The 18177-nt window shown below is 40.3% G+C and overlaps 1 protein-coding gene across 1 annotated transcript in view; it reads right to left on the minus strand.

Annotated features, from left to right (window-relative positions):
- Window positions 1-18177, minus strand: part of LOC142449130 (suppression of tumorigenicity 18 protein-like) — an 85319-nt gene that overhangs the window by 44039 nt on the left and 23103 nt on the right. The window contains exons 6-8 of the mRNA XM_075550846.1: window positions 17292-17396; window positions 14851-15044; window positions 13126-13337 (exon numbers count right to left, since the gene is read on the minus strand). Of these exons, the coding sequence (XP_075406961.1) occupies window positions 13126-13337; window positions 14851-15044; window positions 17292-17396 (511 nt within the window). The remainder of the gene's footprint in view (window positions 1-13125; window positions 13338-14850; window positions 15045-17291; window positions 17397-18177) is intronic.

Genomic DNA, 18177 nt, shown 5'->3' on the forward strand with positions numbered 1-18177 from the left:
ATTTCTTTTCTTTTTTTTAGAGTTTTGTTTTTAGCCTTCTATTCTGGTTCACGGAAATATCACTCATAATCCATCTTGACACATTTTACCCAAAAAGCACAATAAAACTTCCAAATCCCACTTTCCCAAATCACAATAGTCACCTGACATCAAAAATATGCAAAAATAACCAGCTGGAAGAGAATTTTATTGGAATATTAGATCAATATGAAAGCAATGATTTACCCTAAACTGCTTGAAGTGGGAAAGTTTTATTAGGTTATGGGAGAAAAAGAATTCAGAAAGTGAAAACTGTACTTCACTCTCAGAACCTGTATCAGGTAGCATCATAATTTAGGTTGTGTGTTTTTTTTTTAACATTTTATTAGGGGCTCATACAACTCTGATCACAATCCATACACATACACACATCAATTGTATAAAGCACATCTGTACATTCTTTGCCCTCATCATTTTCAAAGCATTTGCTCTCCACTTAAGCCCTTTGCATCAGGTCCTCTTTTTTTCCCCTCCCCCCTCCCTCATGAGCCCTTGATAATTCATAGATTATTATTTTGTCATATCTTGCCCTGTCTGACGTCTCCCTTCACCCCCTTTTCTGTTGTCCGTCCCCCAGGGAGGAGGTCACATGTAGATCCTTGTAGGTTTAAGTTCTGCAGAGATAACTTATTTTCCATAACTTAATATGGCCTTAAAACTAATTCTGCCTCATGACACGCCTCTTTTGGAATACCTGTAGCCAGTTAAAATTCAGAAGACAATCTGCCTTGACTTCAAGTCTAACAAGGTGTTCGTGTCTCCTCCACGTTTCAAGGGACAGTTGCTGCAGGGTGGCTTAGACAAGGTCAGAAACTGCAAACATCACCATGTAATAACTGTACGTTTTCCTATTGAAACTTTCCTCATCCTCTACCAATTCACAGCTCATTTCTCAATAATTTCTCTACTCTTTTCCTATTTGCCTGGCAAGGCTCTGGATGTTGTTGAGTGTGTTAGCTGGATCCATAAGCTTATGAAAGCCCATTCTTTTTGGGGAGTTCACTGAGCTGCCTGCCGCATATCTCCCCTCCCAACAGCTGCCACTGATGGAATGAACACACTTGTCAGGTTCAGAGTTCCAAGGACCTGATGGAGAAAATAAAAATCCTCTTCTGTTCTACTGCTTTACCTGCAGAGATCATATTTTCAATATACCAGCTTAAGAGATATATATGCTTTATCATATTTGTGGGAAGTAAATACACTTCTAATAGGTTTGTAATAAGATGCTTTAGATGTATTTTTTGTCCGTTTTTAGTAAACAGTTTAATCTTCTTTGATAGTTCTAAGCTCTGACTTTGATAGTACAGCTTATCTAGGATAACAATTTAGTAACCACCACATCTTATGCCATCTGTATAACATCAGATACATTTTTAAATCCAGCATTAATAAATAGTTACAGAGTTCAGGATGTTAACTCTATCCATGCCAGGTTCTTTCTATGACACAACAATATATGGGGGGTAAGTAAAAAATTACTGCTACAAACATTATCGAAACCTTTGTTAAACAGAACTATCAAAACAAGAAGCCATTGTTTCTTGACAGGCCCTTCAGGCAGGTCTAGAAATGCCACAAGACAGTGTTTTCTATCATGGAGGTGTGCAGTCAATGATATGATTTTTTGTTCTTTGATGCCTGGTAACTGATCCCTTTGGGACCACTCGCTCACTCAGGCTGGTGTGTTCTTCCATGATAGGATCGCTGAAGACAAATGGGTGCATAAGCAAATGTGGTGAAGAAAGCTGATGGTGCCCGGCTATCAATAGAGATAGTGTCTGGGGTCTTAAAGGCTTGAAGGTGAACAAGCGGCCATTTAGCTCAGAAGCAAAAAAGCCCACATGGAAGAAGCACACCGGCCAGTGCGATCACGAGGTGCCAAGGGACCAGGTATAAGGCATCATGCAAAAAAAAAACCCAACGATATAAGTGTGTGTATGTATGTGTATATATGTGTATATGTATATATATACCATTTTAAATGAAGGGGGAAGTGCAGAGTGGAGACCCAAGGCCCAAGTGTCGACCAATGGAGATCCCCTCATAGAGGGGTTTAGGAGAGGAGATGGGTTAATTAGGGTGTGAGGTAGTATCGATGAAGAACACAGCTTTCCCCCGGATCCTGGATGCTTCCTCCCCCCAACTACCATGATCCGAATTCTACCTTGCAGGGCTGGATAGGACAGAGGCTGTACACTGGTGCATATGAGGGTTGGAGGTACAGGGAATCCAGGGTGGATGATACCTTCAGGACCAAGGGTGTGAGGGACGATGCTGGGAGAGTGGAGGGTGAGTGGGTTGGAAAGGGGGAACTGATTACAAGGATCCACATGTGACCTCTTCCCTGGGAGAGGGACAGCAGAGAAGGGGGGAAGCGAGACTCCGGATAGGGCAAGATATGACAAAACAACGATGTATAAATTACCAAGGGCATATGAGGGAGGGGGGAATGGGGAGGGAGGAGGGGAAAAAAAAGAGGACCTGATGCAAGGGGCTTAAGTGGAGAGCAAATGCCTTGAGAATGATTGGGGCAGGGAATGTATGGATGTGCTTTATACAATTGATGTATGTATATGTATGGATTGTGGTAAGAGTTGTATGAGTCCCTAATAAAATGTAAAAGAAGAAAAGAGAAAAAAATGATTAGGGCAAAGACTGTACAGATGTGCTTTATACAATTGATGTATGTATATATATGAACTGTGAAAAGAATTGTATGAGCCCCAATAAATTGTTAAAATTAAAAAAAAAAAAGACAGTGTTTTCATCTCTCTGACTCTTCCTGAGGAACGCGGGCTTTCTGTTACAGCACGTCTAAACCGGAGCTTGTCATCTTTAAGTACTCAAATTGTTTTCCTTTGACTCTCCTTTGGGTCTGGGAACAGCAACAACGCAGTGTGTTGAGGCAAGAGAGGGCAAATGTTCTGGATTTTTCCTACCCAGTGCATTTTTCATTTTTCTTAAAACATCTTCCTAATACGCCCCCATGACTTCCCAGTGATCTTCAAGAAACTATATCAAGATTAGTCTTTCCCAACCTTCTTGAGATGTTTGATCCATTTAAAAATTATAGTTTGATAGGGGTCAGGATTCCTGTTAACTTGTCGCCAAGTTTCAATGATCTGGGAAGATGCCTACTGAAGTTCTATCAAAAATTTGATATTAGCTGTGACCTCAAAATCATTTTATCCCAAGGCACAAAAAATAAGCTTTTATTTCTAAGACTAGCATATTACTGAGAAACCTTGTCTACAGCCATCCACTGATCACAGAGGCACAACTAAATACATTCGTTTGTAATAAATCTGTGTGTGTATAAACTGAAAACCTAGAAGCCCTACTTTTTGCCTCAAACTCAGCTATGAATACATTCACATTTTTGTTGGGCTTTATTGCTGATATGTCACTATAGTAATGAAACGGAGCTACAGCAATCAAGTTTAATGGTCAATGTAAAGTAAAACGCTAAATATGTAGTTGCTAGCATTTTTTCATAAAAACAAAACAGAACAAAACCTTTGGATTAAGACTTCACAACCAACAGTCACATAAAATTCCAGACCTCTGTGACAGATGGCTTAGGAAAAAGAAGCCATGTGACTGGGCTGCAGAGTTTTATAGTGCAAAACCCATAAATAGTACAGATTCTCACACTGAAAAAATATCAACTAGTCCAAGACAACATGGATGTATATTTATTGTTTAATTTTTTTACAGAACAAAAGTCAGGCAGTAAATTTTAAAAATATGAAGCAATTCTAGGAATTGTTATGATTATACATCATGTGTAATTATAGCTCAATTGTTTAAAACTTTTGCCTCTGGTGCCATTTGTCCCGCTTGTGTCCAGGCTGGCTGCCTCAGGAGCATCTGACCAGGGAGCGTGGCCTGGCACAGATTAATTTCAAGTGAGCACGCAGATGCACTGAACAATTTATACACAGGGACATAGAAGGCCACTTGCTGCCCATAGATGGATGGGCTGTATGTTTGCAGCATGTAGTTTTATTCAGAGAAGCACCAATATTCATCCCTTTTCTCTGTACCCAGAGTCCAAATGGCAGTCCAAAAGCAGGCAGGACAGGGCACCTGAGCAGGAGGCAGGGATTAAAGTGCAGCACATATGTAGATAGATACCCTAATTCCTCAAAGTGCTATTTGGGATCCTTATTTTGTTCATTTTAAAAATTTTAGCTAGGCTTGTATCTATTTATTTATTTAAAGATCATTTTATTGGGGACTCTTCCAACTCTTGTTACAATTCATACATCGCTTGCCTCCGGTGGATTTGTACATATGTCACCTTCATTCTTTTCTAGACATTTACTTTCTATTGAGCCTTTGGGGCCAGCTCCTCCTTTTAGCCCCTCCCTACCCCACCACCCTCATAACCCCTTGATAGAGTATAAATTGTTATTACTTTCATATCTCACACTGACCGCTGTCTCCCTTCCCCCATGGTTTCTGTTGTTCTTCAGGAAAGCATCGATGAAACACACAGTATTCCTCTGGTTCCTTGAGGCTTCCTCACCCCCCACTACCATGACCCAGTGCTGCTTCTCAATTCACACTAGACAGGAGCATGTACACAGGTATAGATAAGAGACGGGAGCTCATCACACGGCATCCAGGAACAGGAGTGGAAATAGCGATACCAGGAAGATGGGGGGAAGCAGAGGGGAGCTGGAGAGGAAGGGAGAAAGGGGAAACCGATGGCAATGATCCACATAGAGCTCAGCTTTGTGAGACTGGGATAGGCTTTCCAAAGTAGGAGCCATATCAGAACCTATGTCTATCTCAGCTCCGCTGAGTTATTTATGTTACGTTCCATTCATCTTATAAGACTGAACAGAGAACAGAGGGCGCCTAGGAGCACAGTGAAAATATACCTAGGGATGACTTACTTGCTTTCTTAACATGTGCCAATCTAACAGTCAATTTTCTGGCCAGAATGCGTTTTAAGAGAGTAATATATAGACAAAGAGAAAGAAAGGAAGAAAGAAAGAAATCCTCATATTTTCATCATCTTTATAAGGTTCTTTGTTTGGCTTTGAAAATTAATAAAACATGCAAATGTTAAAATATGTTTTAAAATGAAAACCAGAATTCTCAGGAGAACTTAATATTTTTAGGTCACTGTTTGGGGGATAAGGAAATTGACAAATTATATTGCTCCTGCCTACTTTCAAAAAGTTTATTTTTTGTAAGAGCTTCTTAGTGAAAAGCAATTTCATAAATATCTTATGAGTTATTGTCAAATAAAAGTTCCAGTAATTATGCATTCTAACTCCAGCCTGCAGTCGATGAGAAGATATGATTTAGGTGGTCACCGACAAAGTAGGAAGCACGGAGCTTGGGTGCTAAGAGCCGGGGCGGGCTCAGTGGCAGCGAGCTTGGTTGGAGTGAACAGTGACAGTTTGGAGCACTGTAGGGAAAACGAGGAGTCCTTAGAAAGCCTGAAGGGGTTAAAACTTTCTGAAAATCGGAATTAAAAGGTAATCAAAGTCCTCGATGTCCTTTCTGACATGCCCTTGAGTGAACGCGGGACACTACCGAGCATTCATAGCATCGTTAGACTGACATGAAACACAGATATTTCATTTTCTGGAGACAAAAAGATAAAAATTTAAAAGCCATTGTGCTAAGCAAACAGACTTTAATGTTAATATCAAATTATTTCTATTACTATGTGATGGATATGTCATTTTTCTCTTGTTTTGCTTAATTTTTTATTATGGCTTAGTTGAAAATTGTAGAGCAAGTTTTCTTTTCAATAATCTATAAACATTTAGAAAATGACATTGTTGAAGATCCACGCAATGTAATATTACCCTCCCCACTTTGTTCATAAGTTCCTTGTTAGGTTGCCCTCCTTTCCTGCCTCCTGGGCTCTGCTTGTGGGCAAATGTTGCTCTTTCAGTCTTGCATACTTGAAAACCTGGTATATTTCTTTTTTGGCTTGAAATATTTGTAAATCTCAGTCATACTCCTCCATTTTCTCTTCAGGGTGTTTTGTTGAAGGGACCCTCTTTTCTGTTTTGTAATCTGTCTTAAATCTGCTTTCAAAGTAGGCAGATATTGACAACAAATAAACATATGCAAATATCTTATGCTTAAAACCCAACCCATTGCCATCAAGTCAGTTTCGACTCATAGTGATCCTATAGTTGAATGGCTTCTCCAGGTTTTTAAGACAATAAATCTTTAAAGGAGCAGAGAGTGCCCTTTTTCTCCCAATGCTTAACCTGCTGGGTTACAGGGCTCCTAGCTCGACTTTTACTAAATAATTGAGTACTGGACATTAAAGAGTAGATCTGGTGAAATACACTTAATATAAGCAAAATGATAACACTCAGAGGAGAAATGTAATAAAAGGTACAAAATTAATATAAAATGGATAACCATTCCCAAAATCTTTGTCTAGGATTTGGAATTATATTCGGGAATACTCTTAGATGAGTGGATTGTCTGTTGTTCCAACAGTTACGACTGTGTACTGAGAGCAAATTAGTTCATCTTTCAGGGCAATTATCTTGCCATGTATAAAATTCCATAACTCTACCTGCATCGCAAAATTTCTAGAAGGACTGAAAAGAGTTAAAATGGGCAGAGTGTGTATTTTTGGTGTCTGACACATAATAACTGTTAAATAGATGACATCTAATGTCAATAATTTGATTTGATTCTTTAAAAATAACAAGAGACATGCCCCTATGTTACCATATTGCTTCTGATGCTGCTGCTGGTGGTGAAGACTCTATTATATAATAGCTACCATCTAACCTGGTAGTGCTGGGCTGCTACCCAAAAGGTCAGCGGTTTGAAATCACCAGCCTCTGCATGGGAGAAAGACGAGGCTTTCTGCCCCTTTAATGAGGCCTTGGAAACCCACATGGGTGCCTCTACCCTGTCCTCTCATGTGACAGTGCCTTGAAATCAACTCGATGGCAGTGAGTTGGGTTTGGTGTTTTTAAAAACAGAAGTCAAAACAAAGCCTTTGCTAAAGAGTTTATTCTCTCTCACAGTAACCCCATAGAACAGAGTCGAACTGCCCCGTGTGGTTTCTGAGGCTGTGGCCTTTACAGATGCACATCTTCCCCAGTAGAGCAGCTTCTGGGTTTGAACCATGGGTCTTTCTGCGTGCCACTCTACCACCAAGGATCCTTTCAGCTACCATATTGATTCTGGGATAGAGAACCTGATATGAAATATGTAGTTTCCCCGCACAGGAATCAATTGGTCCCTTCTGTTAGCTGATCAGACTCCCCTAGACTGTCTTTAAAATATCAGGAATAAGACTGTCAATGGGAAAGCTCCCGAAAAAGACTGCTTTGCTAACCACACAGAGAGCCCACCGAGCTATTTCTGCTAGAAAGATGTTGAAGTGACATCATGTTGTTGTTAGGTCTTAGTCAAGTACAAAACAGACTTTGAACTTTAAACATTCCCAGCAAGTGTCACACTCTCTGTTTTCTTTTGAGGCGTGCTGTGCATATGCCGTCTTGTCTAAACAGGTGGGGAAAACACCACAACAAGCAACAGAATGCTTGGCAAGCCGCAGCACTGAAGATAAAGATAGACTGCAACGCCTGTTCCTACCTCTGTTGGTAAGAGTGGGAGGAAGGAAGAAAAATGGGGCATTTCTCTGCCATATGGAGGCTGTGCTGTCACTGGGGACAGCAGGGTGCCCTGGGCCCACTGATTCCCCATGAGTACTTGACCATGACTTCAGGGAGAGCATTGTCTTTGTAAGTCACAAGGCCCAGGGGCAGATGTTCACAAGTGTGGTCCATGTATAGTAATTTAAAAATCAAAGGGAAGGCAGTATTTATGTCTCAGAAGCAGTGAAGCACTGGAATCTATGAGCTAATCTTTCAGATGAAATGATCTCTAGCCATTATAATGCTCACAAAGTGGTGATAATGTTCATGGGGATCTTGTGGGGGCAGAATAGAACTGTGGACTTCCAAGACTGTAACTTTTTACTAGAATAGAAAGTCTCATCTTTCCTCCCTTGAGCTGCTGGTGCTTTTGAACTGCTGACCTTGTGCAGAACAACTTACCAGGGCTTCCTGTGCATTGGAATTGACTTTATAGCCGTGAGCTTAAAGGTTTTGTTGTTTGAGTGCTGTTGCTCATATTTTTCTCCTGCCTTGATTCCTCAGATCAATACTCAGAGCACTTTTGGGTGACATTGGCCGAGTGGCTATGAGTTAATGACACGCTGTGCTGTGTTTTAACAAGGCACAAATAAAACAACAACATTCTTTCTTTCAAGTTAAGGAAGTAGTTGGCAATGTAATCGAATAAAATATCCTCTGTCTCCAACTTGCCACGCACCTGGTGGTTTATGGATGCTTGTGGCTGAATGGGCCTGGGACAGCAGTGCTCCTTCAGGTTTGACAGTGTAGGGTCAATGGATGTTTGGCCTGAAGACACTTTGAAGAAGAGCATTTTGGAATATACACATCTTTCTTAATTATATTTAGAACTTGTAGAATCTTAAAATCTTCTTGACCCTCTGAAAAGAATCTCTGGTCCATTGTCATTCATGAGAGTACTGATTTTTGGAAACCACTGATTCAGATCTCTTATAAAACTTGGAAGTTAGTTGGGAACTTGCAGATGGCATGGTATTTCCATATTGTTGTGGTTAAATGTTGTACAATCAGTTTAGATTCATAGCGAGCCTATGTACAATTGAGCTCCCTGGTCCATCCTCACTACTGAAGTTGAAAGGATCTATCAAGGTTAGTGTGTGTTAACCTGGTATTAAAAAGGTACAGCTCAGGGATGACAATTTTATCTGTAATTCATTTTCCTCTTGCGTCCTGAATGCAAATTAAGAGATTTTCAATACATAACATGAAGTCTTTGGGTAGCACAGACGGTTATGGACTTCCCTAATAATAGGAAGGTTCCTGGTTTGAATCCAACTAGAAGACTGTCCACAGACAGACTTGGAAACCTACTTCTGAAAGTTCTCACCCAAAATAAAGCTAAACTCATCACGGAGTTGATTCTGACAGAGTCAAACTAGCTCAGTGTGTTTTCAAGGCTGTAACCATAGCCTGAAGCTGACTGCACATTTGACCCCCTGTGGAACAGTTGAGGATTCAAACTACCAACCCTTTGTTTAGCAGATGAATGCTTAACCTTTATGCCACCGGATTTTTCTGAAAAGTTAGAGCCTTGTAAACTCTCTGGAAGAGTTGGGTCACCTTGAGTCAGAATAAACTCCATGACAATTAACAACCACATTAAAGTAAGGGATGGAGAGAGACCGAAGAAAGTAAAAACTCAGTTTCACCCTTGCTATGCTCTGGTGAAACCCTGTGCAGAGCCAGCCACACTTCCTGCCTGTTAGGTTAGGAATCCTCTCTCTTCAAGCCCCACTGTCTCCCTTGACACCAACCTATGGTACAGATATCAATAGCGAAAGAAGGGTCATGACGGAATTGAGCCTTCAGCCCGAGTACTTTGACATTTAAAGGTATCCTCTTGCTCTTCAGAGCCATTGAGTCAGGCCTGACTCCTACGTACTCGACGTACAACAGGGCTGACCATTGCCAGGGCCTGCGCCAGCCTCACCTCACATTGCTCTTCTGGTCGAGCCCATTGTCGCAGCCACTGTGTCAACTCATCTTGCCGAGGGTCTTCCTCACTTTCAGTGTCCCTCTATTTTAACCAAGCTTCTTATGCCCCTCCCAGGACTGGTCTTTCCTGACAACATGTCTTAAGCACCATGAGATGAAGTCTCTCCGTCTTTACCTCCCAGGAGACAGATTTGGCAGTCCATGATGCTTTCAATAATCTTTGCCAGCACCAGAATTCAAATGTGTCAAGTCTTCTTTGGTCTTCTTTATTCAACTGTTAAAACTGATGATACGGAAATTGAACAATTCTACCAACGTCTTCTCTGAAACTGATCAAATACGGAATCAAGGTGGATTAATAATTGTTAGCTATTGGAATGCAAAAGGTGGCAACGAAGAGGAAGGAGCAGTAGTTGGGAAATATGGTTCTGGTGATAGAAATGAAACTGGAGATTGCATAATAGAACTTGGCAAGATCAATGACTGATTAAGCACAACTACCTTCTTTTCAAGAGCACACGAGGTGACTATATACGTGGACTTCTCCAGATGGAACACACAGAAGTCAAATGTACAGCAACTGAGTGAGGAGACACTGGAGAAGCTCAATAACTGCAGCTAAAACTAGGACGGAGGCTGACTGTGGACCCTGAGCAGATGTACGTGCAGGTTGAAGCCTGTCGGCAAGAGTCGAAATATGACCTTGAGTGTGTCTCACCTGAAGGGTGAGAACGTCTCAAGGTCTGAGACATTGAAGACTAATGACAGACCTTGAGGAGCTGTGGGGTGACCTCAAGAATAACAGACGCGAAGAATCAAAAGACCATGAAACAGACAGAAAAGAAAGGATACGATCAACGTAAACGTCAGAAGGGATCTGAAACTCGGAAGGCATTTTAGTGGACGCAAATATGATTCCACCTGCAGGATGCCATTTTCAAACAAACGCTACCGATATTTCCTCTCTAGGGCCAGGGAAGGGAAAATGCTGCACATGCCTACTTCCTCGAGAGACCCTGACCGTGGTAAATCATCATAGTGAGCACCTCAATTGGGGGAAAGACAAGTCGATGCCCACTTAGGAAGTAGAATGAGAACTAGGCTGGCATTCACTACAGAGAAGTTCCTTTATACTCAATAAGCAAAAGGCGCGGAGGAAATGCGACACTGTAGATGGGAAGAGGCCTGCACTGGGGACTATCTGGACAAAGGCTTTATCAACTTCTGGGACAGTGCCCTTAGCTTTTGCTCACTTTCACTAATATAATTACAAGTTTTCCCTGCTTTAGAAATGCATGATACTCTTGCCCATATTCAGAAAATAACATCCTTCCACCAAGACAGGATTCAGCCAATTGTTAAAGTTTTGTGGGCGTGCGCATGGCTGTGGAGAAAGTGTGCGTGCCCCGCGGAGAAAGAATTCTGCACAGTGACACTGTGGGGTGCCATACTTCTCCCATTTCAGCGATCATTATTGCAAGTGAGACAATTGTCATGGGAAAATGGTTTCTATAACCACCAGCACAACAAACACCTAAAAAAAAGATTCAATCTGTGCACTTCTTGTCTCTGACATCATCATCTTCCCATCAGTTGTGTGCCTTCTATAACGACGTCTCTTTTATTAGTGTAGGAGGTGAGGCAAGACCAGAGTTCTCTGACCCTTGTGTGCTTCACCCCCCACCCCCACAAAAGTGCGACATCTGGCAGGGCAGAACGTGCCTAGAAAATTGGTTATTCGATTTTTAATGATGTGTCAATTTACCAGTCACTTTTCTGATTAGAAATGTGCTTGAAAAAGAGAGGAATGTATAGAGAAAAGGGGGCAGGGGGAAGCAAACACCTCAGATGTCCTTCTCTATCTGAACTACTGGGCATTTCTAGTTTATAAAGAAACTTAAGGTTAAAGGGGAATCAAAAATGACCATACTTGAAGGTGGAAAGCAGCTCTTCTAAAACCATTGACTTGTCACATAAATCGTCACCATGATTATAATATTGGCAACTTTATTCATGTAGGGCATCTTACCAACCAAATACAAAAGCACCGAGAAGGAAGATATTCCAGGATGTCTTCAATTAGCCACCTGTATGTTAGACTGTGCCTTTAAGAGACTCATTTTATTCAAGTTTCAATAAAGATTTTAATAAGAACTAAAGATGCATTTAAGAATGATCCGAACGATTCATGTAAATAAGCCCCTGCTGACTTGGATGACTTTGGATTTGTCTAGGGGATGCTTTCTTGTGACAGACACACAGAGGGCGTGGTTTTCTTTGTATAAGAACCGCATTTGTTTGGAAATCTGATTTTGAGTCGGTCTTGGCCAACAGATCTTCCTGTGGCTTCCTTGGCTTGGCTTTGCCCAGAAGCGAATTAATCAAGCACTTTGTGGCTCTGAAGTGCCCGCTTTCTTGAAGGCCTGGCACGTCAGCCCAGGTGAGCAGCTGACCACACAGTGGGTAAGGGCTGGTTTTCAAAAAGAAAAGAAATGCTATATCCTTTAACTGTCTGAGTTGCCAAGATTCAATTTAGTCTGCCTTCTCTTTTGAAAATCAGTGTTGCACTTGACTTCACCTGACTTCCATTGACGTCAGCTTTGTAAACTGCGGCCCATGTGTCAACATGCAAACAAGAGTCACTGATGGTGGAGTGGAGGCTGTGGGATCCAATGCCAATCAGATGTGACGTGCTCCTGGTGGTATGGGTTACCTAATACAGACCATCACTAGCAACATGGATATGCACTTCTCACTGGCAGAAGGCGAAGAGGATTATTAACGACGCACGGATTTTATGGACTGTCAGAAATGTTTTCTAACCTTCACAGAATCTGGTTTTGAATTTTGACACCCGGAATGCTCACATACCCCAAAACTAGCTCTGTAGATTTTATTTATCCAGGTCTTACTATTTGTGCTTTAAAAATACAACAACAATGTAGACCAGTGCAAGGCTTCCTAGTCCCATAAAGGCTTTCTGTTCCCATACAGAGTGACTGTGTCAGAAAGTGACAGGGAAAGTCTTCCCCTGACCTGTAGGTTCACTATGAGTCAGAATTGACTCGATGGCAGTGAGTTTTGGTTATTACATTATCATACAGTCTCAACCGCTTTCATGTGTAGCAAAAATATCATTTTTCCATTATTGAAGTTTATTTTGATAGCAAATATCTTCTTGTGTGCCAAACTCTCCCTCACAAAAATATGTTTGTTACCTGTGAACTCTCCCCCATCAGTCTCCATAACCCACTCCTGCCCAAATGTGGCTACACCACAGTCAAGGAGAGCCACCGAGCAAGGGATGCAGCCTTCTGTTCTTTGGGTGACCTGAGTTTCTTGCCACAAATGTTCCTGTAGGACTGAGAAAAGGCTGTGCTTGCAGGGGAGGAGGGATGAGTGTGAGTGCGTGTGGCAGAGAACATGAAGGCAGTTTACTCTCACAGTTTAGGAGCTGGCCCCCCTCTGGGTTCTTGGACCGGCCTACCTTGGCAGACAGACTTGGTGGTTTGTTGGAGAGGATCGCAGCAGCTTCCCTGCAGCGGGTGGAAAGGTTCAGGATGGCAGCAGCTGCCGCTATGTGGGTGTCTTCACTACACTGACCGGAGCTGTAAGAGCTGGCACGGCAAGGGCTCTGTGTGTGGGCGCCTGCAGTAGGTAGTCGGCTTGGAAATTTCACTGAGTTTGAAAACTGCTTTGCTGTTGAAGAAAGATCTGATTAGCAATTGCATCTACGTGACTTTAGTCATTAGAAAGATTCGTTTGTTATGCGACGACTCCATCCCTTACAAGATGGGAAGAATAAATTAAAGCATGATCCAATGGGGCTTTAAGTGCAGATTTGGATTGGCTTTAGCAGAGGCTCACAGACCAAAGGATGTGATTGCTGGGGAAGAATGCCAATTCTCTTAATAGTATTTATTTGTATGCTCACTTCCTTTGACGAAAACTCCATAGGTAATATTATGGGGCAGGTGCACCTGGCAAAGTTTATGACAAAAACTGTAGATCAAAGCTCTGTTAGCAATACCTACCAGGTATTATTGGGGTTTCCAGCATGCACATCTCCAAACTGGCCAAATCTAAGGGCAGGTAAAGGAAATCTATTGCTTTTTCCATTTGTGGTTGCACAAGAACAATTTGTACCTACATATGGATTATAGTTTTATTATTTGATAGACATGTTTATTCGGTTCTTAAGCCAACAGAAGTTGTTCTTCATTCAACCAAGTAGCTGCCAGAGCCTTGCACGCGGGCAGTCACCAAAGGAAAGGAGAAAATATTCTCAGGGTAAACAGAAAGGTCCTTTAGATATCAAGGTTGGGCTTAGATTTTATATTTCTGTAGTGGGTGTCAACTCATAATAAGAAATGGATTAAAAATATTTCTCTTTATCATAGGATGTTGGTAAATATCACTCAATATTATGGCAGTAGTATCTAAGCATTTAATTTCATAAAAAGCACTCAGTTACTTATTTTGCTTTGAATATTATTTATTGTGCATTTGAGCATTACTTTTTATAAACAACAGAATATCATGAAATAGTATTCCTATAATTTTAAGAATATGAAGATGTCATTGAATACTTTTAATTCTTTAAATTAAAATGCCCATTGTATAAATATTGAGAATGTTTTCATTAACTTGCTTTACTTGAATTATGCACATATGTAATATTGTATGGAGTCTTACATATTGTGTATTCATGAATGCATAATGAAATAAGTAAAGGTGCTTCCAAAAATTCATGGAAATATTCCATTTTTTATTTCATTTTTTCACAGACTTTTAAAAATCCCTTTGTATATATGTGTGTGTGTATTTGCGTATGTGCATACATTTTTCTTTCTGAATTGAATAGATTGGCAGTGACAGAATCTATTTCTGGTAAGAATAGGTGAAGAACAGTATCTTTTGGAGTATAGTATGCTGTTCATAAGTGCTCGATTTTACAGGGTATTTTTGTTCTTTGAAAATGTTTTTCAATATCATATAACGAAGCAAATATTCTCCATTCATGAAATCAGCCAGTCTAGGAAACGTTATGTGGTATCAAAGAGAGTCTATGGATTTGTAAAATTTTTAGAAATTTATAGTCCAAGGAGAAATCATAGTAGGGAGATTCTTCCCTAGGAAGAGCACATTATATATTGAAACCGCACCCACATGATACTTTTTTTGTTTTTAAGTATTACATTTGGAAGCTTACATTCAGGAAATGTTGGTGATTTTTGTCCTTGTCCCGTTTGTAGGAGGGGCCGCTTGCCAAAAACCTGGGCATCAAAGCTGGCATAATCAAATGGTACTTTTGCAAACTTCTCTTGTTCTCTTGCCACAGTGGCTCTGGGAGAGGTTATGGCTTGTGACCGGAAATTGAATTCCATTTGCTTCACTAAGCTCGCCCTGGGGAGAGATGGAAATAGTTGAAAAGAAATAAGAGCAAATGATTGGTTAGCATACTACTATCAGAATTTAAAATGAACTTCTCTATAACTAATTACCACTGAGTCCCACAGAGACATCACATCCTATAGAGACCTGGGTCACAGACATGAGAAGGTTCTTTGTGCTCTGCCAGGACTGTGGGGTTGGGCATATTCCATGTCCCTGCCTCACAGACTATCTAATACAATATGGAAGGTGCAGATGCCACGGAGAATGTGCAGTCAATGTTTGTTCGTAGTCTGAGTTTCTTAGAGAAAATTCCCATTGGTAGGTACTAGTTGAATTGACAAGGTTTGCAAAATGGAATTTTGAATTTCTTCTGAGATATTTTACCATTTCCCCTCATTTTCCATCTGTTTTGCTGAATCAAGAAATATTTTAAATTTTATTTCAAGGTTTTAGCTATTATATTTTGATAATTTCATCACAATTGCAATATTATAATAGCTATGCTACTTTTAATATAATTATGACAGCACCAGGCAATAGTGAATTAAACATCCCATTTGAATTATTGTGGTTGTATTAAATAGTGATATCATATTTGCATACCACCAACTCCAGCCAAAGAGACACAAATGTGCTATAGGCCAACGGGTAGAACAAATTATATATATAAAGTACAGCTATATAATTTTTTTTCTTGTGTCCTACCAGACTCTGCATATGTCTGGCTTTTCAGAATACTGAAACGTCATTTCTGTTTTTGGAGTAGGACATTTTGGATAAAGACATGTTTGCTGCTACATGAACGTATCGTAGTGACAGCTGATTGCGTCATCGTGGGAAGAACTTAGATTAGAACATTGATACAACCTTCGAGGTATAAAGACAATCACTATCTTTTAAGAAATGAGCCAAATTAAACACTATTTGTTTCTTTAATAAGTAACTTACTTAAGGGGAAACCTAGATATTACAGTAGAACTAACCAAGAAACTTGTTTTAAGAAGTTAATTCCAAGTTACACAGCTGAGGCAAATGGAAGTATATTTCCATTCATGATCTTCCTTGCTACTCATTTTCACTGATGTGATTTGAATATCATCCGTGGCTGTTTCAGTTAAAACTATAGCGGCAGAATATTTTAGGGATGCATAGCCTCATGATACGTGAACTAGTAACAACTAACTTTCCCTTGGTGTTACTCCGGGGCAGCAGTGAAGATCTGCTATCAGTCTCAATCCTCCAGTGACTTTCTTTCACTTTATAATTTCTGTACCAGTAAATGTATAACTACCTGTAAAGCGTCACTGTACTTTTATTATCATTGACATTTTATGGTCTAGGTAAAAGTCCTTCAAAACTCTGGAACTCTCTGGGTGAATTGGAAGCTAACTGTAACAATAGGAGCTATTTTATTAATAGTTATTCACAGGATTAGAATTTTAAGTCTAATTAGAATTGAAACCGAGACCAAACTGATTACCATTGAGGTGATGATGACTCATAGCAACCTTAAGGCAGTCAGAGTAGAACTCCTGCGAAAGAGTTTCAAGGCCATGACTTTTAAGAAGCGGATAACCAGCTTGCCTTCTGAGGACACTTTGGATGGACTCCAATCAGCACCTTTCAGGTAGAAGCGGAGCACTTGCTGAATGGGCCACCTCGGCACTCCGTACATGGCAGAGGGGTTGAATATGCACATCAGCACACATTTTGGGTGGATCTGAATGACTTTTGATGGTATTGTCTTCAGGCGAAAAGGTTAACTTGTTCATAACAGCATTTACAGGGCCAGTGAAATGGGTGACATCTGGCCACCCAGAACTTTTGATTCCTACATACCTCGTGGCAGTCCTGGTGGTGCACTGTGTTACATGTTAGGTGGCTCCTCTCAAGTGGTTCCCTTGCACCCCACCGGAGACAGATGAGGCAGCCTGTTTTTGTAAAGACTTACAGCCTTGGAAACCCGATGGCGCAGTCCCATTCTATTCTGAAGGGTTGCTATAAGTCAAAACCACCCAGTAATGAGTTTTGTTGTGATTTGGACGTGTATTCATATGGTTTATTTCATATGGGTTAAGTTTGATTGAACGTTTGTTATTGTTTACCCCAACTTCTCACGTGGGCTCCACACACAGGTCTCTGGTAGCTGAGAATTACGGGAAAGCCCTGGGGAGACTGGTGTCTAATTGATGAGAAGCCCCATTGTACAAAAATATGACACAAATTCAATTCAGGAATGCCATGTGAGTTTTGTACCTGTGAACCTGGTCAGGACACTGTCCACTTTTGGGAGAATCAAGCTGATTTTTATCTTGGGACATGGTCAATTTTTCAGCTGCAGCAATTGGACAACCAGAAAGGCTGTTTAAGAAAAAGTGGGAGGATTTGAGTTAAAATAATAATGGAGTTTGCCGTGGCATGTGTCTTACAGCAAAATGGGCACATGCTAAATGTCAGGTCATTTCAATAGTTCAGTTTAAAAATCCCAAAGGTTTTTGCAAACTATAAAGTCAAGTCTTTCCCCTAACCCCATCTCAAAGGTAAAGGGTAACAAACTGAACTCAAAGATTAAAATAGTATGTAATGGAGAAATGACTTATCATACAGACACTTCTTAATATGTGAAGTTGAATGTACTCACGTAAATGAGCGGCTGACTATAGAAGTCAGTAGAGTAACTCCTTGACTCATCTAAAGACTTCAGTAAAAGTTTAGGGAATGAATTTTATATTTTTAACTGAATGCATAAAATACATGCTTATAATTAATGTGCTCTATGAATAATGTAAAATGTACACAAGAAATAAACATATTTACCAAAATATTCATGCACAATATGCATCTATCGAAAAAATACACATATCTTTTCTTATATCAGTGGCAACGTCAAAGAAATATCTAACCAAAGGCTGACGTAGAGTCCAGACCATTGCATAGTGAAGCCCTTTTATTTCTTGTTGGATATCAGCCAAAATAATCCTTAAGCAATTCTTTTCAGTAACAAGGCAACTATGATAAATCCCCAGAGCACACAAGAGAACATTTGTTTCTATGTACACAGATAACTACCTAAATATATATTTATATATAATTCATATATTTATATAATATAATTTATATATATATAATTTCTGCAACTTCC

This window comes from Tenrec ecaudatus, chromosome 5 (genome assembly GCF_050624435.1).
Source record: "Tenrec ecaudatus isolate mTenEca1 chromosome 5, mTenEca1.hap1, whole genome shotgun sequence".
NCBI classification, from domain to species: domain Eukaryota; kingdom Metazoa; phylum Chordata; class Mammalia; order Afrosoricida; family Tenrecidae; genus Tenrec; species Tenrec ecaudatus.